The sequence below is a fragment of the Triturus cristatus genome, chromosome 4_2, assembly GCF_964204655.1.
Source record: "Triturus cristatus chromosome 4_2, aTriCri1.1, whole genome shotgun sequence".
Lineage (NCBI taxonomy): Eukaryota > Metazoa > Chordata > Amphibia > Caudata > Salamandridae > Triturus > Triturus cristatus.
In genome coordinates this window covers 630,135,023-630,158,641 of record NC_140586.1, presented here as the reverse complement: position 1 = coordinate 630,158,641, position 23,619 = coordinate 630,135,023, and the positions used below count along the sequence as shown (strand labels likewise).

At 45.5% G+C, this 23,619-nt stretch overlaps 1 protein-coding gene across 1 annotated transcript in view; it reads right to left on the bottom strand.

The window, feature by feature from the left end:
• Positions 1 to 23,619, bottom strand: part of RPE65 (retinoid isomerohydrolase RPE65) — a 186,857-nt gene that overhangs the window by 32,245 nt on the left and 130,993 nt on the right. The window contains exon 10 of the mRNA XM_085602298.1: positions 6,228 to 6,357. Within this exon, the coding sequence (XP_085458424.1) occupies positions 6,228 to 6,357 (130 nt within the window). The remainder of the gene's footprint in view (positions 1 to 6,227; positions 6,358 to 23,619) is intronic.

The window sequence follows — 23,619 nt, the reverse complement described above, 5'->3', positions numbered from 1 at the left end:
GGGAGTAGATGATACCTTGCCACAGATATTGATTCGGGAGGGACAGGTTAGATCATCCAGTACCGTATCTGATCAAAACCATGACCAAGCTCTGGGAAAGGGTAGTCCACAGGGTTCTCCATAAAGCTCCCTTCAGCTGGGTGTTACGGGTGTGGGAACTGGCTGTCTTTAGGAACATAGACATGTCTATGTCACAATGGAGAGGGGAGGGAGCATTGCAGCGGGTAATATATACCATGGAGATACCTTTATCACTTTCCAGGATGCTCAGTACTCTTTTGAGATTGGAGAGGCTTATATTTGGTATTACGCTAAGCTGGAGAGTGTAGCAAGGGAGCTCTGGACGGACTTCCCTGTGGCACCGCATCCCTCAGGGGTTTTTGATGGTCTTATTGGGTGGGGGGAAGGACACCACCTAATCACTCTTTTTTACAAGGCCCTTAAGAACGACATGCAACATCGACAATTCCTAGGACGGGGGGCATGGAAGAAGGATTTGGGACTGCCCATTTTAGATCCGGATTGGGTGAGGGCAACCAGGCTGGTGCGTACCATGTCCTGCAATAATAGATTCAAGCTACTTCACTTCCATTTTCTGCATCGCACCTATGTTACGCCATATAGCCAGAATAACATAGATCCTACTAAAGGAGCTAAGTGTGTGCACTGCAGGGAGATAGATGCCACATTCTTACGATTTAGTGTGGGAATGTGGGCAGGTCCAGGATTATTGGGGACAAGTGGTACCACACAGAGGGACAGCCACTGGGATTAGGATCCCTTTGGAGCCGCTAGCTTGCTTATTGGGTGTGGTGGCTCGACCCAAGGGGCGTAAAATTCCTTACAAGGTTGCCCAATTGGCCCTGGTATTGGGAAAGTGGTGTTGGGCCATTGGGTGGAAGGGTACTAGAGCCCTGCTACTAGATCATTGGTTGCGGGACATCATCCTGGAATGGGGAATGGCAGAAGAGCACCACATGAGAGTGTCACGTACGGATGAAGGGGCAACTGATGAAATACTTTTATGAGCTTAATTGCTGGGCATGTTCCAGAATGACAGTGATTCAGGGTCTGAGAGCAGTTCTGAAACAGAGAACTGACTGTATTGATGGATGTCACTCTTGCTAAGTTTATGATGACCAAGTGTGCAAAGGTGCTTTCTTGTTTATAACTGACTTGTGGGCTTGATTATCTAACTGTATTGATTGTTATGACCTGGCAGGTACCCCCACACTTGATTACTGCAGAATGATTATGTGTGAGCCGTTTCTACTCTGTATCTGTCATGCACTATGTACGACGCTGCAATTCCCGCACTGTCTGTTCTTTGGTTCTTTATTAATTTGATTCAAATCAATAAAATACAGTTTACATTTGTTTTAACTTCTAAACAAAGGGCAAGTAGCTTGTATTAACAGGAAACCATATTAAATCAATTCCTTGTTAAAGAAAAGAAACCCCAATTCACAATTAAAGGATACAACTTATTGAGATTCATCCAGAAAGGTAAATTCTGTATTAAATTCTGTTTACGACTGAATATACCTTACCTATGCCTGTCAGGAATTCATAGTTTAAGACCATTTGTGTGTGCACCACGCACCACTAAGCAAGTTCTCTGCACCTGCAAATCCCACTAAGGAATTAGGACTTTGGCATTCCAGCATATGGGTACAAGCTTATGATCACCCAGAAACACAGCTGTTTGTTGAAAATCACATATTGCCCTCCTTCCCCTTTTCGACCCTGAAAAGGATTCCAGATTTAGGGGTTTCTCCTCGGGTGAAAATTTTTCCCTGCAGAGAAGAAAAGCACATTTGCATAGAGCATCCTATTCAACTATGGAGAACTCTGCAGAGAAGTAACGATCTCTCTGGGAATGTGACGTTATCTTGAGGCAGCTTCCACTACATATTCCTGTGAGTGTTAGTGATTACTTGAAAGTTTTTGCCCACTGTTCAGAAATGTAGGATGTCAGTTACTTTTAATAAGGCCCCTCGCCTCCTCAATATCGGGCGGTGGGGGGGTGAGGCTACAGGGGAAGGGAGCCTGGTGCATCACCTCCTCCATATTAATATAAACAATACCCCCCAGGACCTGGACACCCGGAATGGGAGGGGGGGTAAAAAAAAAACAAGCTTGGGAGACTGCGCTTGGTATGACTTTTTACTGTGGATTCTCCACAAATTTACACACAAATACGCTTTGGGCCCCTGGCGTGGTCCCTGTGAGACCCCACAACCAGTCCTAGGGGGTGACAGTATTCCTATCCTGTCCCCTTGTGTTTCTTTTTTACTTGGAACTGGGGCTGAGTCCCAAGATGCTTCCACCACTTCCTGGTTGAAGGAGTGGCAGCCAATTAGATCTCAGCATGAGATCTGTTGGATCTGTAGACCCTCCATGCCCCTAGATATACATAAATCTTTTTTTAATAACTTCCAAACTACTGAATGGACTTACAAATTACAAGAAGAGATCTTTTTGGACTAAGGTCAAGCTTTCTGCCAAACTTGGTGTAATTACGTTTGGCGGTTCGGACTGTATTTGTGTCTAAAATCCATATGGGAAATTGCATGAGGACCTCCCATTTTTCGCCGCCCCCGCTTGCCGAATCACCCCAACACTTTCCAGACAGCAGCTGAACTGAGTGGCAAACTGCTTTGAAAATTTCCTGATGAACTGTCAAACTGTGCCAAAGTTATTAGCAAAAAAAAAAAAGTTGTATGTATATATATTTATATACACACACACACATACACACTTTGAGACAGGCTGATGGAAGCCCGAAACGCGCCAATGATCGGAGCGTTGCTGGCAATAAAGAGTAGGTAATAAGACACGGCTGCCAACGGCACAGAGAATCTATTTTAAAGTTCTCTGTATTGTCCATAAGATCTTTTTGGACCTCTGTCCTGGGATTCTGAGCGCTTTGTGCTCTCCCTATATACCCACCTGCGCACAGCGGATCTGCATATAGCCCAAGTGCCTCGGGCACGCAGGGCTAGAGCAGGTGTCCACTCGTTCAAGGCACTGGCGTCTGCCCTTTGGAACTCTCTACCTCTTTCAATCCAAAGCATCTCTGACCACTGGGTTTTTAGAAGGACTGCGAAGAATTGGTTATTCTCCAATTACTAGCCACCTCTGCTTCCCGCTATATTAGACAGTTAGCGCTGGGACGGCCAGTTGCTGGGGCAACCATGCACTTTATAAATATCATAACATAACCTAACACGCTGTCTGGAGGGCCTGCTTTTTGCTCGGTTTGTCGAGGGTGCAATTTGTTATTGCTGTTGATTACAACAATTTTAATATATGATTTGGGGAGACACAACTTGGGGATCAGGAATTCACTCTAGCAGAAGTGAGCATGGCTCAGGCAGGTTCAGTGCAGCAGGTCAGCTAGGCAGTTGCAGGGAAGCCTCTGGAGCTTGTTGCATCCCTGTAGCTCCGAACAGGGTGTCAGTCAGCTGACCCTTGGAGTCACTCAGCCTGAGATGAAGGGAGTAGGTGTCTTCATTCTCAGACAGCAGGGGAGGCCACATTTTTATACCAGGTGCTAGATTAGAAATTGGAGAAGCTTCTGGGGTTTTCCTCTGACAGAGGTATCTGGAATGTCCTGCCTCCCTGTCCTGGGCCCTGTCTGTCTGCAGGCAAGTATGTAGTTCTTTGTGTGTGAGTAGAGGTAGTGTCTCTGAAGTACAAGTGTGACAAGTGACAGCACCCGCCTTTTCATCGTTAGGATGATCCATCCTGCTAACACTGAGACCCTCTAATTTGTGGCCAAGGCCCAACTGGCAACTACATCTTGTAATGTAACACAGTAACAGGCTGCAGTCACCTAATTATTAGGACAAGAAAATGGCATCTTTCTAAAAGTGACATTTTCAGAATTGTGACTAAAAAGCCACATTTACCATTTAAGAGGGTTTTAGATAATTTCTCAGACACCAAACATGATATTCCTACCTGCTCCCAAACAAAAGTTATTCCTTATCAAATGTAATAAGGTAACCCAAGGTTATCCTGTGGGAAAGGTAGGCCTTGCTGTAAGGAAAGATTCATGTAACCCCTAAAAGTACATGTCTGTTTTAAATATGCTGCACCCTGCTCTATGGGGTGTTTAGGGCCTCCTATAAGGGTGGCTATGTATTAAAAAGGAACGTTTAGGCATGGCAAAAAGTTTATTTTGCCAGGTCTGAAAAACAGTCTGAAACTGCACACACAGTCTGCAATGGCAGGCTTGGGACATGTTTTTAAAGGGCTTCTTACGTGGGTGGCACAATAAGTGCTGAAGGCCCACTAGTAGCATTTAATTTACCAGCCCTGGGTATTTGGTATAACACTTTACTAGGGACTTATAAGTAAATTAAATATGCCAATCAGGTGTAAACCAATCCTACAATGTTTAGAGGAGTGAGCACACATATTTTAGCACTGGTTAGCCATGGTAAAGATCACAGAGTCTTAAAAGCCAACAACAATGGGCTCAGAAAACTGGAGGGTTGAAGACAAAATGTTTGGGGGTGATCCTGCAGAGGGGGCCAGGTCCAACAATAACTAAATCTAAAACCCTAAATCTGTATAGAAGAACAAGATAGAAGTGTTGGTCTACTAATACATGTTTGACATTTTATTTTAATCTATCAACTTTAAATTTCTACATCAAAGGAGAATTGTCAGTAGGCATGTGATGTTGACATTCACAAAGAGGTCACCCACCTGCCCCTACAGGATAAATGGGTTCCTATATCTACTTCACTAAACAAGTAATATCCTTTTCTTTTTAAAAGCAATTCTCACCCACACAAAATGGTGCAGCATGCTTGATCATGAAGTCCAGACCAAGTAGGTTCAGTACCACCAACGGTGGGCTCAACCTCTCTTTTGGAGGGAGCACTTTGATGTGAATTTTCAGGGACTCTGGTAGGGATTACAATTGTCTAAAGACAACTCTGTTATCAATTATCTTTTTAAGAGGGGACCCTTAGCAGGTTTAAAAATAAGTACGTAAAGCCTATTAATGATTTAATTATTAGAAAACTGTCAAACACCATCTGTGACATGCAGTGTGTGCCACGGATTCTGATGTCCGCAATTTGCCTTACGACCAAAAATCAGATGAACATTCACCATAATTGTCCGGAAAGTCTATGCCCTATGGTGGGCTGGAATTAAAGAGACCAATGAACACACTAATGCTCTGAAGAACTTACTTCTAGAATGCAACCTGTTGGATGTGGCTGTAGTTTTTAGACACAAAATCCAAATAAAGAAAAACTAAGAAAAAACTACTGCTCTCATTGTGTGAAACTAGAATGCTTTGGACTTTTCATATGAGTGTCTCCTGATTTACTTTGAGTGTTCTTTCTGTTTTTGCAGCAGGTGCTTATCAGGGTGTGCACCAATTATCTATCAGGGATGGGCTTGGATGTGTTGTGATTTTGCCTTAGCTGCTTTGTAAAATATTAGAGATACTCCCAATGCATCACCAACTAAGGCCCTACTAGCTGTGTGTGAGGTGCAATATTTATTGAACCCGATCGATAATAATACAGTGCAGCGTGTTACATATCGGTTGTGACTAATCGCACCTATTACAAGATTTCCCCCGACAAGGGGAATACTACTCAGCTTTTGTGGATTAACCCCCACATATCCCTGTATTTACTGGGCTTTTCCCTCCGATATATTGATATGTGTATTAACAGCAGTTACCAAAGATGAGAATTTTTTTTACAGCTTTTATAATTAGGGATTAGGGACAAACTAATTAGGGACAAACTATGAAGTCTAGTCTGATCAAAGAGAGCTCCACCAATCTTTGAACTACACACTCCATTGAGGCCATATAATTAAAATGTTGATGCAAACTAGTAGGCATTGTGTTAAAATATACCCACAGAGTAGCAGGTACTTCAATTGACATGAATGTAAAATGTCAGTTATAAAGATAAACCCAATGACAACCAACTGTCATTTATTCACAGGTGCTGACATTGCAAGTATGGCACTCCTGCTGTCAGAAAACATTGAATGTGACATAGTGGTCCTCCAAGGGCAGTTGTAAGGAGCCTGTGCTATGTTTAACATACATGATATGAGAAGATGGCACGTGAAATAGATGAATTTGTCTGACACATTAACATTTTGTTTGTGCTTTTATTTTACAAAAGCCCTAGGGCAGGCCTAGTTGTTATTAATTATCTAAGCTACCTGGGACAATTTACCTTGTGGATGTCCAGTGGAAGAACATATCTCCTAACTTCTGGTTGTGGTGCTTTCTCTGCATTTCTCTTCACTTCTTCCCAGTTTTCACGCATATTGGCTAAATATAGATAGTTGTAGATAAATTCAAATCTGAAAACAGAAACAAGAGTATTTCTAAGGCATTTCAGAAACCTTTACAAAAGTGATTCATCTCAGCTGAAGGACATTTGAGTGACTGATTATTCTACTGCAGGCTATAAAGTATCTAGAAGGATTTATAATTATTCTCCAGAGGAATTGATCTACTAATTCCACAAGTAGAACACACATCTAAATAATGGTACAATCTAGGGCTAAATTAATTTTGGATATAAATTTGAATTTAACGCTCGAGACCGTCTTAAAGCATGTGAAAGAGGTATGCATTTTATCTATGTAGAGGGTGCATAATTACCAAAAGGGTTTCTTGAAGCTATAAACTGACCAAAATCAAATAAGCAGCAACCTAAATAGCTGCAGCACAAGAAAATAAAAAGCAAGGTTATGTTACATTTGTTGCATCATATACAATTTTTTCACCCCTGAGTTTCATGTGGGCATTTTCACTAAAAGGCACAAACATGCCTATTGCAATATAACTTGAAAAGCAGAGAATGCCCATTGAGTCACCTTCTCCACGATTTTTGAACTAAATAGCACATTATACCAGCAGATGGCCTGTGAATCACTGCTATTTGCAATAAACGTTTTCCTTACGAAACAGATTGAGCTGTATGTCACAAGTTCATTTACAGTTGGAGACAACTAGCAAACATGTACCTTTGCCTTTACTTTGTTGAGGACTTTTTTGCTTAAGCAAAGTACGTATAGTATATGAATTATGCAATACCCTGCACCAAATTACAGCATGCACTGGGATGTAAAATAGTGATATGTTCACAATGAGCAAACTGTGGTTTGTGGATGCTCATACTACACAAATGTGGTGTACCAGCCTGCATAACTATCACATAAAGTAGGTGTACGTGTGCTTTAATTTACAACTTTGAATATTGTGCAAATTGAATGAATGAATGAGGTGATTTGTAGAGCGCAACAGCTGCTGCAACTGAAGCGTCCCGGTGCTAGTTGCAATAAAACCAGAAAGTGAAAGTGAAAGCCTAATAAATACAGATAGGGCGACAGAACAGCATCTGGGAAAGAGCAGGTTTCTTTGAAAAAATAGGTCTTCAGGTGAGTCTTACAAATGTCCTCTGAGGATTACTTCGCAGATGTTTGGGCAGGGAATTTCAGAGCTTTAAGATCAGGAAGTAAAAAGCCCAGTCTCCCGCTCTTGCTTCATATATCCTGGGGATGCATAACAAATTTTTCTGAGAGGTAGGTATTTTGTTTTGGATATGTTAAGGAGCAGTTTGATGCCAAGCCCTAAACGTGAATAAAAGGGTGTCAATTGTTATTTTATGGTTTACAGGTAGCCAATGAAGAGTTCTCAGACCCTTGAGGGACGGGGTGTTTTTTTGGGGGGTTTTTGTGCAGATTTTATATAGCACGAACTCGACCCGAAGGTATTGGAGCGCTTTACATGAGCACCGGTTACGTTACACATTAAGGCACGGGGAGATTAAGGATTTGCCCAGAATCACAGGATGTGGACGTAACCCCGAGGCTCGAACCCTGGTTTCCAGCACCAAAGTCGGCAGTCTATCCGACGGACCACATCCTTGTTTAACACTAGACGAGCAGCGGATTTCTGCTCTCTCTGTAGTCTGTTTCTCAGCTCCTGCGGAGAGCCAAGGAGCAGGACATTTGCATAGTCTAATCTTGACAAGATTAAGGAGTGGATAATGCTCTTCTGAGTTCTTTCTGGAAGAAATTTAAGGGTCTTTCTCATGGATTTCAGTAGGGCAAAGAACACTCCGACAGAGCTCTTAACTTGAGGCTTGAAAGAAAGAGAGGAGTCAAGATTAACTCCTATGTTTTTTGCAACAGTTGTGGGGACTTGAGGTTTGCCCAATTCAGATGGCCAAATTCTGGTAAAGTCCAGTGTGGATGAAGTGCCAAAAAACAAGATCTCAGGTTTGTCCGAATTGAGGCAAAGACAGCCGGTCACGGCCAAAAAGCAGTCCTGGAAGCTGGCAGTCACAGAACTGTCAAGGTGATTAAAGGCAAACATCAGGTGCATGTCATCAGCATACGACACCACATTGAATCCCCAGGCTTGTACAATGGGGTCAAGAGGGGCCATATAGATATTGAATGAGGTAGAGCTAAGAGTCGATCCTTGTCTGCACCAAATTACTATAATATATCTGTATTTCACAGCCGACCGAAACACTTGGCTGTTCTTCTCATTAATCTGGTGCGTAAGTTCTTTTCTTTTTGGTTCTACTTACAGTTTTCAGCACCGGAACACTCCTAGGAGAAGTAGTGCACCTTATAAAATCCCGACATTAACTCATTTTTAATATAGTTACTATTCTGCTGTTTTGAGTATATTAATAATGAAATATCATGGAATATTCAAAGATTGGGTAATTATAACAAAACAAATTGTTTTTGTTTCACTTGTCTATAATGAGAGTGTTTGTCAAAAGTTGATTATTGATGTCAGACAGGAGTACACATATCAACAATGTGGTTAGGCTAAAACACAGATTTTAGAGAACCTCTGCTCATCCCTGGTATGGATGGAACAAGCAGCAGACAATTCCCTAGAGAAATGTGAAGTTCATATAGTTCGAACAAATTTAAAGTGAAGAAAATAACACAATAAAATTTGGAAACCAATTAATAAAAGTAGTGATTGATCATAATTGGATAAGGGGAAACAGAGATATGATTCTTTTTTAACTTTAAGGCAAAAATGCTCACAAAAAAGTAAAGCACCAATCAAAGGTATCAGTTCACAGTTGACCAGGACCTGGGTGCAATTTCAGGCTGACAGTCAGAGGCAGGCGGTCTAATTCAGAAAGCAAATTACCCCAAGTTTTAACTTTGGGACTCGGGCCTCCATCCATGCAAAGAGCTCAACACCATTGGCCGGTCCTCCAGAGGAGGAAAGCATGACTTAATACACTTTTCTCCAACTGCTGGGGAAATTCTTCCAGACCACTCCTGAAGCCCTCATTACATCATGGTAAGCTTTTAGGCACCAGGGCTCTCTCTAGCCAGGGCTTCTGGATGGTCAGACCTTAGTGATCTGCTTGGTCTTGCTGGAGTCAGGAGTCCAACTTTTTTTCCCTCTGAACAATACAAATAGGTCAACCACTTGAACTTTGGAAAGCAGTTCTAGTCCCTCAATGACAACAGAAGTCAAGAGGCCTTGACATCTTTCCTTCCAGCAGGACCTTCTTTCTTCATATGTCCTTCCAGCTCCATAAATGCTCTGCAGTGGTGGTGCTGTGGTCATATTCATATCTAAATAGGCAGTGACTTGAGATTTCCTACACCTGAAGCGGTCTACTCGCTCACCCTATTCCCACCTTCTTTTTAGCACCTTCTCTTTGGTTCAGCAAAAATCTCTGCAAGCTTTAAATTCAAGATGGCTAACCCTTAGGTCCACCTGGAGGGGATGTAGCACCCTCAAGACACTCCCCGATTTGAAAGAGGTGTTATTTCCTGTGAAAGGGTCAATAATTATTTTTATCTCCTGCTGGGGTTGAAGCTAGAAAGTCTGGAATGACCCTGGGAATGAATGACAGCAGATACAACCTTATTTGGCATCACCAAGTCAAAGGAAGTATGAGGGCAGTCGTTTTATCTTCCAATTGTTCCTGCCCCATTCCCAGATGGCTAATCCCTGTTCACAATATCACTGACTTCCACAGTACAGGCCACTGCTCTCATGGAGGAGGATCTTTAAATCTCAGCAAGCTATGTCTATTGAGTATCTGTAATGGGGTTGAGTGACACACTGGATCTGAAACATTTTTCTCTCAGGCAGAACAAAGCTCACATTCTAAAAGTAAGTTTATAACTTAAGTTCTCAAAAATATACTTTCACCATTGGTTAGATTTTTTAAATTAAGTGGAAAAGAACTTAGAATCATTTTGCAAGCATTTTTCTAACTGATGATATGAACAAATAATTTTATTTACACCAACGCTTGTTCTTGTTCAATCACACCACCTACACAGTGAAAACAGCTCCTATGTACTTCCACTGTGAGGGCATAATATTCTTAATATCTAGATTGCCACAGTTTATACATTACGCAACCATTCCTTTTGAATAACAAAAGACTCTTTGTGGGTGACTTATCTATTGAATAAAAAAGCTTTCCTACTTGGTAAAGGCACTATTTATTTCCATGTGGGAGTGCAGTGGTTTTAAACTACACAGTGTAAGGTATATGGCTACCAGGAGCACAGTGGTGCTACTGGCAGCTAAATACATTTAAAACATATGTGTAAACCTCCCACATATCCAACTGATCTAAACCCCCCCCTCTGATGGCTATAGTGATCCTGCAATAAGTTCTCTTGAAGCACAAATAAGGAGGCTCGCTGATTTATCCCCATGGTGTTTAGAAGGAAACCTGCTCCCCCACTGAAACCCTGCCACTGAGGGGAAAGCTACTCTCCAGCCACCACAAGGAATACTCTGAGTACAGCGCAGGTGTGCTCAGCTCTGAAATCACATTCTAGGGCTCTCCAAAAAGGCCTGATCATGCAGTTCTTCCAAGCCCCCTCCAGTGTTGGGGTCTCACCAGCCTCATCCACTGCGGGTAAATCAGAAGGCGTGAAGTGGTCTCTCCCATGGTTGGCCCTAGCATGAGTCCAGTCCACCCCAACTCCACCACGCCCATCATGAAGCAAAGGTCACATTCGTGTCCTGGGGTCATGGATGTACCTAGGCACGACTCAACAAAACTCCAGCAGTCTCCCAACACTTCTTTCAACTCCCCAGCATTGGAGCCCTAAAGCTGTACCCAACAAACTTTAAAAAATCAGTGTGTTCAGGAGAGTCCTTGAAAAAAAGCGCAAGTAATCGCTGCCAAATTCATCATTACACTTCATCTGTTCCCAAGGCACAAAATTGTCTCACTCCTCTAACTTCACCTGGACCCACCTTGCCTGCAATTGGCTTAACTGTTGAAAATACTTACATGGGGGAACTCTCAGCTTCCTTACTACAAGACTTGGAGTCTAAAATAGAAAGAACACTGGAGTTTACCAAGAAGTTGTTCAGAACACCAGAAGTGACAATGAAATCACTCCACGACACACAAGTCACCAATAGTTTTGAGGACCTACACTCGACAGCCATAAGTGCAGAGCAAAACTCCATAGCAAGAGCGCTGATATGGCAGTCCACAAATATGGAGTTAGAAAATAGATCGCCTCAAGTCGATTGCGCAGCGCCAAGTGAATTTGAACATCAAGATAGATACTACCAAAGAGAAAATTCAAGGCAACTTGGGTACCAAGATGTGCTCCTGTTTATGTGCAGCCATTATTGACAAGTAGGCAACTCTACCCGAGATATTTGGCAAGATCATAACCAGTCAGGGGAAAAGATGGCATCCTTGCACATAGAAACCCAAACGTCCACTGCAAACTTACCCAGGAGTCTGCAATTGCCACTCCTCAGTTCAATTATAAGTCTAATCGACAGCTCCAAGCCCAATCAGGGCCTGCTGCTTTGACCCTCCCTAATGTGGCCCAGCTCCCGCACCACTGTCCAGCCTAGCGGGAAGGATAATAAGGAGGCTAAAACTAGCTCTGCAACATCCCCCCGCTTTCCGGGATTGCAAAACAAAAAAGCTAAGGAAACAGCACAAACAAATTATCACCCCAGGGACACTGTTGTAATTTGCTGCTTGTGCTTGTCGTTTGCCACATGTGGAATCTGACGGATGGACTCCTGCTCTGATCAGCCCGTGGAGGTTAGCATTGTAGCTAACTGCTTACTTCTTACCCGAACGTGCCTCCATCTTGGTAGGAGGAACAGGCATACGACGTACAGTACGTCCAGACCTTGCTTCTGAGGACCCGGAGCTGGCCCTGGAAGGATCGAACCACGCTCTATATACAGGTGCCACATTTGGCGGATCCGGAGTCGGCACTGGAAGAAGCGGACCACGCCCTAAATACAGGTGACAGTTACTTAGGTGACACACACGCCCCATGCATGTCACCCTTATTTCCGTGATACACGCACCTTGATTTTCCTGTCATTGTTCACTGCTTCAGTGGCATGCACACTCAATTTGTGTCATTTTTATACAGTGATGCGCACACCCTGTCATCTATGAGTTGTTTTCTGTGACTCTCACACCTATTGTGTGTCATCCCATTATCTGGTGATACGCACAAATTTGCTACCAGTAACTTTAAAACCTTTTGCCCTTTAAAGCTTTTTGTTCACTTTTGGGTACCACATTTGTTTTAAGCCATGTTAGTGGGTGGTGTACTCCCCTCATTAAACTTCCAATTCTTTGTTTGCCAATTTCTTTATGGTCATGGGTGAAGCTTCTGAAAGCCCACTTAGTGCAACTTCGTCTGGTGTTACCATGACCCAAGCATCTGTAGCACCCTTCTCTATTTTTTTTTTTTATCTCAGCCAGGTTCACCACCAGTTCCATGGGAAGATTGGATCATAATGTTTGACAATTACTTGAAGCTTTAGATGGTCAAGAGTTTCGTTCATCCAGGAAAAAGGTATTATTGTTAAGTGTATTGGGTACTGAGGGACAAAGGGTGTTTCGGTTTTTACCTGAAGTCACAGAGCATAATGGTCAGCCTGTAGTAGATGTTTTTGAAGAAGCCAAGTGCAGGTTAGGTGTCAGATTGGCTAAAGAGGAGAACCTAGTTTTGACACGATATAAGTTTTATACACAACCTCAGAGAGTGGATGAGTCGATTGATGAGTTTGTGGCGAGGTTGCGTGAGCTGTCCGTGAAATGTAAATTTGGTGTCATGACCTGACAAGTTGATAAGGGATCAGATGATTGTCCAATGTAGAGTAAAAAAAAATCAAGAACGGTTATGGGCAGTGAAAAACCCCACTTTGAGGGAGGCCATAGGTATGGCTAAGGTTCTGGAGCAATCTGCCTCTTGATTGCAAGTATTAGAAAAAAAGGAAACAGGAGGGAGGTGTATCCGAAGTAAGTGCCGTTAGCAAATCTGTAGATTACCCAGCTACACCCAAGTACAACAACAAATTTAACAGATATGGTGGGTTTGGCAAACAAGGTATCAGGGTATGCAATCAGTGTGGTACCACTAATCATTCATCAGAGTCAAACTTTTGTTTTGTCAACAAGGAATGCAGAAAATGTGGTTGTTTAGGTCATTTGCGAAAATGTGGAAGGTGAGCAACAGCAACAAAGTGTCCTTAATTTATGATGGAAGTACATGTCCTGTTGAGTCTTGCGACAGAGTCCTACTGGTGGGGGATGTACATGAAGTGGGGGGGAAGGAGAAAACGTTACCATAAAGAAGACGATACCATAAATGGTTGTATAGGAGGGAGATGGAAGCACACTGCTTCACCTCCAAGGACAGTTCGCCCCTCAGCATCCTGGTAAATGCAGTTCAGTTTAAATGCTTACTTGAATTTTTGTTGAAGTGTTTCACCAAAGGTGGTGCAGGTTAGTGCTATGAATCTCTAGACACATGTGTTTCTGGATATTATCCTTCATCAGTAGAGATAAAAAATCAAAATTCATCTGGGGATGCTGAGAAAGCTGCCACAATCCTCTCATGCCTCTGTACCTCTCCTTGGCGCACAGGTGCATCTCCAAGAGGTCGTCAGCTCAGTGGCTCAAGGGAGCCTATTTAAACAGAAGGGGGATGGGAGCACACTGCTTCACCTCCCAGCACAGTTCGCCCCTTGGCATCGTAGTAAATGCAGTTCAGTTTAAATGCTTACTTTAATTTTTGTTGAAGTGTTTCATGAAAGTTGGTGCAGGTTAGTGCTGTGAATCTCTAGACACGTGTTTCTGGATATTAACCTTCATCAGTAGAGATAAAAATCAAAATTTATCTGGGGTTGCTGAAAAGCTGCCACAATCCTCTTAGGTCTCTGTACCTTTCCCTGGCGCACAGGTGCATCTCCAAGAGCTCGTCAGCTCTCCCATAGGATTCCAAGGGGAGTCTGTTCATAATTTGGGATTTATGGATGCTAAAATTGAGTTTGAGGGACGATGTACTGAGGGTAAAGTGTATGTTGCTGAGAGTGGACCACCTATTCTCGGGTGATTTCATCAATATGATTTGCACATCATTGTTAATCCCAGAGCACCTTCACTGGTGATGGCTGTCGATCAGGAGTCTATTGAGGACATTCTGCTTGCAAATGGGATGGTATTCAAAGAAGACTTAGGTTTGTTGAAGGGCTGTGCACACAAGATCATTTTGAAAGAATGTGCTGTCCCTTTTCAACATAAACTAAGGAGGGTTCCTGTGATGGCACTTGAGGAAGTGAAGGGGTTAATTCAGGAGATGTTGCAACGAGGTGTTATAGAACTGGTGGAGGCGTCCAGTTGTGTCTCTCTGGTGGCCATCACACGCAAGTCTGATGGGCATCTTGGATTCTGTGTGGACTTGAGGTCACTCAACCAAAACATTGTGGCAGAAACATATCCTTTACCAAACATTAATGAAATGATATTGTTGCTCAAGGGGGGAGGGTACTTTTTCCAAGCTGGACTTGAAGAGCGCCTATCACCAGATAAAGCTCCATGGAGACTCTAAAGCACTTACCACGTTTATCATCATGGAGGGAACTTACCAATTTACTAGAATGCCCTTCGGTCTTTCGTCCGCAGCAAGTGTATTTCAAAGGATGATCTCTGATGTTTTTAGAGGGTTGGAAAATGTCATTTACTTCCAGGACGACACACACATTTTTGGAAAGTTGATACAGGAACACAATGCGGTGTTAAAACTTGCCTTACAGAGAATTGCTGATGTGGGGCTCACCTTGAGGAAGGAGAAGTGTTGTTTTTTAAAGGAACTGTTGGACCTATGTCCTAGGGGTAGCATAACTTCCATTAACAGGCGTTCCTCTCAACATGGCGTTTCGTGCTTGCATCCTCCTCAGTCCGCAATCCAGCGCGACACCACTCAAAAAGGACACCACACTGAATATATTTTAACGTTTACTCGAATCCTTCCAATTTACTTCTTTTACGGAAATTCTCAGTTCCACATGACAGAAATATGCATTACACTTACTTTTAAAATGACAGAATTAATCCAACAATACATTTCATAAGGTAGTCTCAAAAACACCCTTTGAGCTTCAAATCACATTTCAAATGAGCATTTAGTCCCCTCTAAACATTCGATCCGATGGTTCCCCTCCCAACTATACCACCTGACTCTTATACTGTCAATCCTATCCAATCTCTGCCTTTTAGGCGCTACCTTGCACCTTCACAGTGGCTGGCAACTCATTGGTTCATTCTAGACGGTCTACAGAACTCTGCTTATTTCCTAACCAACAACTCATAACATTTACATTAACATAGTATTGGAACTCAAGCTGTCACTGGATGGGAGGTTGCTTCTCCTCAACACCGTGTGGGAGGACTGTATTCCCCAATGGTCAGTCTCGTGTTAACTCAAGTCTCTTTCCCCGTACTATTTGCCAAGAGCCTGTGTTCCCCAGTAACTGAACCTAATGGATATCAGGACAACACCTGCCCGCTGCGGCGTACTCCCAGGTGCCCTCCGGGGACTCTTTTTCCACCCCCCACCTTCTAGTGCCCCGCTTACTGTGATCGCGCTGGTTGTCCCCTCAGTAGTAGCGCTGAATCCGGCACTGAAGGGTCCTGTTCCAGGGTGACTGAACTCATGGCACCCGATGGGGAAATACTGACATAGAGTCAGAGGGCGTCACACTAGGCACCCCCACCGAAGTGCATCTAACAACGCTTACTCTTCGGCGGGTGTCCTCCGTTGTCGCTGGCCTTTCCTTGATGCTTTCCACAGCTATGGGCCTCACTTCCTGGGGGGGGCTTGGCCAGCCGGTCGGGCCCCGGGTCGATCCGGACTCAGTTGAGGGAGGCGCCCGCTGCCTCCAGAAACAGCGTGTCAAACGGGGCGCGGCCTTCCTTAGCTACCGGCAGCAGAGAGGGGCGGCGCTACGGCCCTTCACACGTGATCTGAGGATGCCGGCCTCCAAGCCTGTCGCGTCCCTCTCTTCTCTCAGGCGAAACTCCTCACCCGCTCCTCACAGGAAGCCTCTCACAAACTCCCTTCAGCAGCGAGCCACCTCCAGAGGACAACAGGAGCCCTCCGATCTCGGGGTGGCGGCGGTGATCGTTACAGGTAGGGTCTCGTGGAGAGGAAGAAAAAGGAGGGGGGGGGCCAAATTAAGGGTGCCAGGAATTCTTCTGTGCAGCTAGATTAGAGTCCAGAACCCTCTCATTTCCTGGGGATGGACATCGCCCCTCTAGCGGGGGATGAGGATAGGGAGTCGGTCACAGACTTCTCCTGGACCTCTTTCAAGGAATCTGGCCACTGGATCTCCAGATAACGCGGATCACCAGATCTCCGACTGCGTTCAGGGCCCGGTCGCACGGTTAGGGGTGATGTCACCAGGAGTGGAAATCTATGCAGGCCCTTAAACCTGTCCGTTCCTTTTCCAGCACAACCACCTCCTCACACAGGCGCCTTCCTCCTGTTTGCCACGCAGTCCACCCTATCCTAAAATGGCTGCCCTCCTGCCACCTCTATTTATCACCTTGGGCCTGACTTGCCAGAAGGGCCCAGAAGGTTCCGGAACCTCTCATGGCAGTCATGGCCCAGGTGCTGAAGTGACAGTTGGAGCCACCATTTTGCGCATCTCACCTTCCTCACCTATTTTCCTCAGAGGAGCACCTTGCGCCTTTTCCTCATGTGAGGAGGAAAAGGCGCCCAGAACCTCTACATCAGCACTCCAAAAAGTTTGGTAGACAGAAAAAAATGAGAAGGGGACAAGGGATAAAAATAATAAAATGAGGAGGGAACTGCCAAAGGGCTGACAGGTCTAACAGGAACAAATTGAATATCTGGGTTATACTTTGTCAGCTGGTGGTGTCAGTCCGGAAAAAGACTTGTTGGAAGCTATACACTTGGCTCCTTCCCCTCAAGACAAAGACCAGCTTAGGTCTTTCATGGGACTTATTGAATATTATTCAAAATTTGTACGCACATTTTCAGACAAGACAGAGTCCTTGAGGGCCCTCTTAAAGAAAGGCAAGAGTTTTGAATGGTCACATGTGCGAAAGGAGTGTTTTTGAACATCAAGAAAGAGATTTGTGAGGCTGGTATTTTGGTGCTTTTTGATATTAAACTTAGCATGCAAGCGCAAAAGGACTGGGAGCCATACTTTCCCAAAGGCATAGGATGGCAAAAGAACTGGGACCTTTGCATCTCGCACCCTAACCAATACTGAAAGGACCTATTCAGTAATTGAAAAGGAAGCTTTGGCTGCTGCATGGGGGGGTCGAGTACTTTCGTACGTATTTGTGGGGTACTCAATTTACCTTGAGATCTGACTACAAGCCTCTGATTAAAATCTTAATCCCTGGACGTGCTGGTAAGGGTTCAGACAGATTGGCGCGATTTACTGCCAGACTCCAAGAGTTTCACTATGTGTTAGAGCTGATCATGGTTGGAAGAATGTACAAGCGATTGCCTGTCTCACTTACCTTTGAACTGGCAAATGGTACAAGGTCCTGCTGTGGAGGATTATGAGGATGAAGGTTCAGTTGCTTATGTGCAAGATGATGTGTTGGGGTGTGCAGGTGCTTTCTCTAAAGAAGATTGGTGCCAAGCCATGGATGCGAATCTCAACCTTAAAGAGGTCACGCGCATAATTGTTTCAGGCAAACAGAGAGAGAGTTGTGTTGCTAGTTTGGTGCATCTGTTTGTCAAGGTGTTGGAGGAGCTGTCAAATGGTGGTGGTCATATTTTGATAAGGGGTGAAAGGTTCGTGCCACCTGTTGATCTTAGGCAAAAGCTTGTAGCAATGGCACATACTGGACATTTAGGTCAGAGTCTCACCCAGAAGAGCCTTAAAGCACAGTTTTGGTGGTCAAGTATGGATGCTCAGGTGGTGGATAGGGTGGTCATGTGTAGTGCTTGCAAAGAAAGTGAAAAGCGTCTTCGGCTTGTTAGCCAGTCTGCCATTGGTCACATTGCCAACTCAGGGTTCCCTTGGCACACTGTGTACTTGGATTTCATTGGTCCTATGTCTGAGGTTCGCAGTGGTCTCAGTTCGCCATGGTTTGTGTGGATTCTTACTCTAAGTAGTTGGTGTGTAGAGTTCATGGGGGAGATTACTACTAATGCTACTCTTCGAGCTTTGAGGGAAGTATTTTTTGAAGAAGGTGTTCCCTCTGTCCTGGTGACGGATAATGGTACACAACTCACTTCTAGGGACATGGAGGAATTCTTGTGCAGCAATGGTATCAAACACCAGCGTACTTCTTTGTATAATCCCCAAGGAAATGGCATAGTGAATAGATTGGTCAAGGGGGTCATTCAATTGACTTGTGTTTCTAATCTAGAGGTCAAGGAAGTGGTTGATGAGATGGTTTGGGCATATTGCGCCATTATGCAGGACTTTTTAGGTAAATCCCGTTTTGAAGTGATGAGAGGACGGGTTCCTCGGGACAGGTTGGTTCTAGGCTGGTTAAAAGATGGAATCTTGGACCAAGGTGCGGCTGTAGTGGAAATTGTGAAGAAGAAGAATATTAAGCCGGGAGATTGGGTGAAGGTTAAGGCAGGTAGGGTCTTTGGGTTAAGCAAGTTTAGAGGTCCTTTCAAGGTTAAGCAGTCTTTTGACTTTCATGTTGTCTTGGATAATGGTGAGCATTGGAACAAAAGGAGGGTTGCTTTATATCAGAAGGGTGGAGTTTGTTCTAGGAATGATGGAGATGAGGTTGTCTATGGTTCTATGTTTACGAGTAGGGCTCCCGGTTTTTCGGTATTTGTTTGATATTTCTGTCTGTATTTATCCATATTTATTTTTTGTCAACCTTATCTGTATTTATCCATATTTATAATGGATTTTGTGAAAAAATAATGCTAAAACTGGTATATTTCTACATTTATTTAACCAATAAATATGCACTCATACTTGAATGCCTGCCAGGTTTCAGTGATATGAGTGCCCGCAGAAGATAAATCAATGCAAGTAAATAAAAATTTCAATATCAGCCTTGTGCATATCTACTGTTGTTTAAGCCTCTTTACTAAAATTCCTTTCTTTTTTAATCCTCTTACCTATCAATCCACACAGTTATTGGCCTGGCAGTCATGGCAAAGTCTATTTAGAATCACTCAAAAATCACCCAATTTCCGATTTTATCCACATTTAAAACAAAATACAGACCGGAACATAAATGGTTTTCTGTCTGTTTTTATCTGTAAAAATCAGTAAAAATGGAAAACAGGAAGCCTTATTTATGAGAGATTGTGACTTTAGTGGCGGTCCTTCTTGCAGTCACGACCAGGGGGAAGGAGTGAATCCTCAAAGAGCCATTATTGATTCTATGGTTCTTGAGAGGCAGAGCTCTGGCGCCTGTGATTGTGGTGAAGGGAAAAGTTCTAGAGAGCGCAAGGCTCCTAGGTATTTAAATTACTCTGTATGGTAATTCTTTTATTTTTGCTTAGTGCTTTTCTCCCTGCTTTCTTTCGCTTCTTTCTGCCTCTCTTCTTTCCTGCTTCTCCCGTTACATCTTGTTCTCATTCCTCTCATATCTTTTCTACGTTTTTTATTTTTTATTTATTTTTTTTGTTTTTGAAAAACCTTTATTGAGATATAGTAAATAGACATATCAGACTGCCATAGGCTCCTAATACAATGGGTTGCTCCAGCGAGCTCTTCTGAACCGGTCCAGTATCTCTCACACAGCCATTTAGCCGACATCCCAGAGGACCGGCGGCATTGCAGTTCTACATCAAGCAGTCCAGACGGAATCACTACCGATGCGTGAAATACGTATTCGCCCCCAGCCTGCACAGTAGTCTAACCTTCCCGCATGGCCAACCTGCCGCTAGTCTGGTCAAACCCCTAAGATTTCGTAAACCATATCTCAACACCCAACCCACCCCCCCCCCGTCCGCCACCATGCCACTGTCTCCTCCTTCCTTGTTTCTACTTGTACACGCTGTCGCAAACCCAGGCACCGAACTCCGACCAGACACTGCGCCCCTCGCTTCCAGGCCATTCCAACCCTGCCGTTCTCGCTTCCGTCTCGCAAGCACACTGCTAAGAAGCACACGCCGCAGACGGAGGACACCCCGACCCCCCTCCCGCAAACCGGCCGCCATCCCAGACGATACACTGACATCATAGCCCATCACACCACAATAGAGTCCTATTCTTGTGGCACGCCCCCCACCGCCCCACTGCACGCCCCTGGGGCTTCATGTTGTGTCTCCCCCTGACCAACCTCCTCAGGGTCTCCGGCAGTCATGTATGTTCTATACAGCGCCCAGAAGTTCTTGGGGCGACTCCTAGGGGGTAACAGTTCGCTATACGTTTCCGCCTGCGTGCTGCAATACAGCATATCTCTAACCCATCGTTTCTTAGTAGGAAGCGGCCCTCTCATCCAGCAGGCCGCCACGACGCGTCGCGCGATCAATAACGCCATGTCCGTCAGACGCCTCAGCGCCCGCGGAAGAGGCCTGGAGTAGCCCAACAACGCCAGGGCCGGATGAGGGGGGATCTCTTTTTCCAAGATCTGGCTCAACTCCCGGAACACCGCCGTCCAAAACCGGGCAACACCTGGGCAAAGCCAGGCCATGTGTTGGAAGTCAGCCACGGGGACATGGCAACGCTCGCACTCCGCCGTGGGGCGCAACCCGTACCTATGTAGCCTTTCAGGGGTGTAGTAGACCCGCTGCAAAAACTTAAAGTGTATTAATCGGTGTCGACCATTCAAGGAGACCTTTTTAGTACTAGAGCAGCAGTACTTCCACATCTCATCCGAAATGTCCATTTCAAGATCCGTCTGCCAGGCTCGCCGCGCTGCAGAACACTGGTGCTCCCTTTGCTGGTCACCAAGTTTTTTGAGGATCGAGACCATTTTGGACGGCGCCGCAGTTTTAATGACATAGGAAAGCCCCGGGATTTCGGGGGGTTCCTCCCCAGACGGCCCCAAAAGAGACAGCAACGCGCCCCGAACCCTGTGGAATTGAAAGCGCTGGAGTAACGTGATCCCCGGCTGAGTCGAGACAACACTCTCTAGCGTCTTGGCCCCTCCGTCCTGAAACAAGTCCGCCATCCTAACTATTCCCAAATCACCCAGCGCCCGTTTCACCCCTGCTTCCCGCAGAGGGGGGAGCCAAACTGCCCACTCCACCCGCATCAACGGAGAGTATAAGAGGTCACGGTCTTGCCTTCTCATAATCGCGTGCCACGCATGGTTAGTAGTTCTGAGCGAGTCCAACAGACCCACCCTACGATCCACGGGTAGAAAGACCGTCGCCGGGAGTGGGAGCGGATCCGCAAACAAGCGCTCCAGCAACACATGCGGAACGTCTGGTTCGGCGTGTATCCACGTATGCAAATGGGACGCCTGCGCCACTCTGTAGTAGCTCTCTAGGTCCGGAGCTCCAAGCCCCCCCATCTCGTATGGCAGCGTCAGCACTTTCCACTGGACTCTAGGTTGTTTACCACCCCAGGCCAGTCGGGTCAGGGTTTGAGTCAGCTGTGTAAAGAAAGACCTGGGGAGCACTATAGGGATGTTGTTAAAGAGGAACAGAAATCGCGGTAGGATGATAATTTTCATGATGGCAATCCTGCCCATCAGCGACAAAGGGAGCCTGTTCCACTCTTCCACCTCGTCTACAAGTTTGGAATAAGCTACCCCATAGTTTTCCCTCAGCAAGACCTCCGGGTCCCTATGCAGCCGAATTCCCAGGTAGCGGATTGAGTCCGTTGTCCACTGCAAAGGGTATTCCATAGGGAATGGCAATGTAGCCGGGGTCAACGGAAATGCTAGCGATTTGTTCCAGTTGACCCTGAGGCCCGACAGCGCCCCAAACCGGACCACCTCCCGCAAGATAGAAGCGAGATTCTCCTCCGGGTCTCGGATGTACAGCAGCGTATCGTCCGCGTAGGTAGAAATACCAATCTTATAGGAGGGAAAGTTGATTCCCTCAAATCTGTGGTATTCTCTTATTGCGCACGCTAAAGGTTCCGCCACCAGCGCGTAGAGGAGTGGGGAGAGAGGGCAACCCTGCCTGGTCCCCCTAGTGATCGCAAACGGCTCCGTGACTCGGTCTCCGAGGCGCAGCCGGGCAGTGGGCCTAAAATACAAAGCACCAAGCATCTGCAAAAAAGGCTCTCCCAGCCCAAGCTTCCTCAGCACCCGCACCATAAACGGCCATTCCACTGAGTCAAACGCTTTCTCCATATCCAGGAAGAGCGCTATGGCCTTACTCTCTGGGCGCACATGCTGCATGACTCCAAGGACCGTGCGGATATTGTACGTGAGATTCCTGGATGGAACAAAGCCTGCCTGCTCCGGCGCCACGAGCTCCGGCACCAGAAGCGCCAAACGCGTGGCCAGCACCTTTGCATATATCTTGGCATCGACATTTATCAGGGAGAGAGGCCTATAGGAGCCGCACAGGTTGGAAGGCTTCCCGGTTTTTAAAATTGTAACAAGCAGGGCCTCTCGCATCGTGTCAGGCATACAGCCTTCAAGACATATGTCGTCAAAAAGAGCCATAAGGTGCGGGAGGAGCTGGTCCTGGAAGGCCTTATAAAAGGCCAACGTCAGCCCGTCCGCTCCCGGGGCAGTGCCCGCCCTCATACCTCCCAAAGCCTCCAAGATCTCATCCTTTTGTATGGGCAGCGACAGGAATTCCCGCCGCGAGTTGGACAAAAACGGCATTTTAATGTAACTGAGGTAGTCGTCTATCTCCTCTTCCATGTGAGAGGACTGAGATTTATACAGTCCAGCATAATAGGCCCTGAATTCTTCTATGATCCCCGTCTCATCGGTAATCACATCGCCCGAAGTAGTGACGAGCTCGTCAATGACCAGGGGTCGCCTAGTAAGGATCCCGGGCGCTCGCCCTCCCCATAAGTGCGAGCCGTGGCGTACTTCCCCATATGTTGCACCTCTCGGTCCGCTTCACTGTTGAACTCAGTGACCAGGTTCTGCAGCCTCGTAGCCACCTCGGGGTCCGCCGAAGCCCCCTGATTCTCCTCCAGCTGAGCAATCTGCATCTCCAGGGCCCCAAGCCGCCGCCGGATGGATTTAAGCACGCCCGAATGCTTAGTCATTGCAACACCGCGAATATAAGCCTTGAACGAATCCCACACCGTTTGGAAACTCTGGACTGAGCCTGAGTTTACCTCAAAGAACGAGTCTATTTCGTCCGCCAGTTCCCCCCGGAACACGTCATCCAACAGTGAGTAAGGCGGCAGCCGCCACGTGAACGGCGGTACTCGTC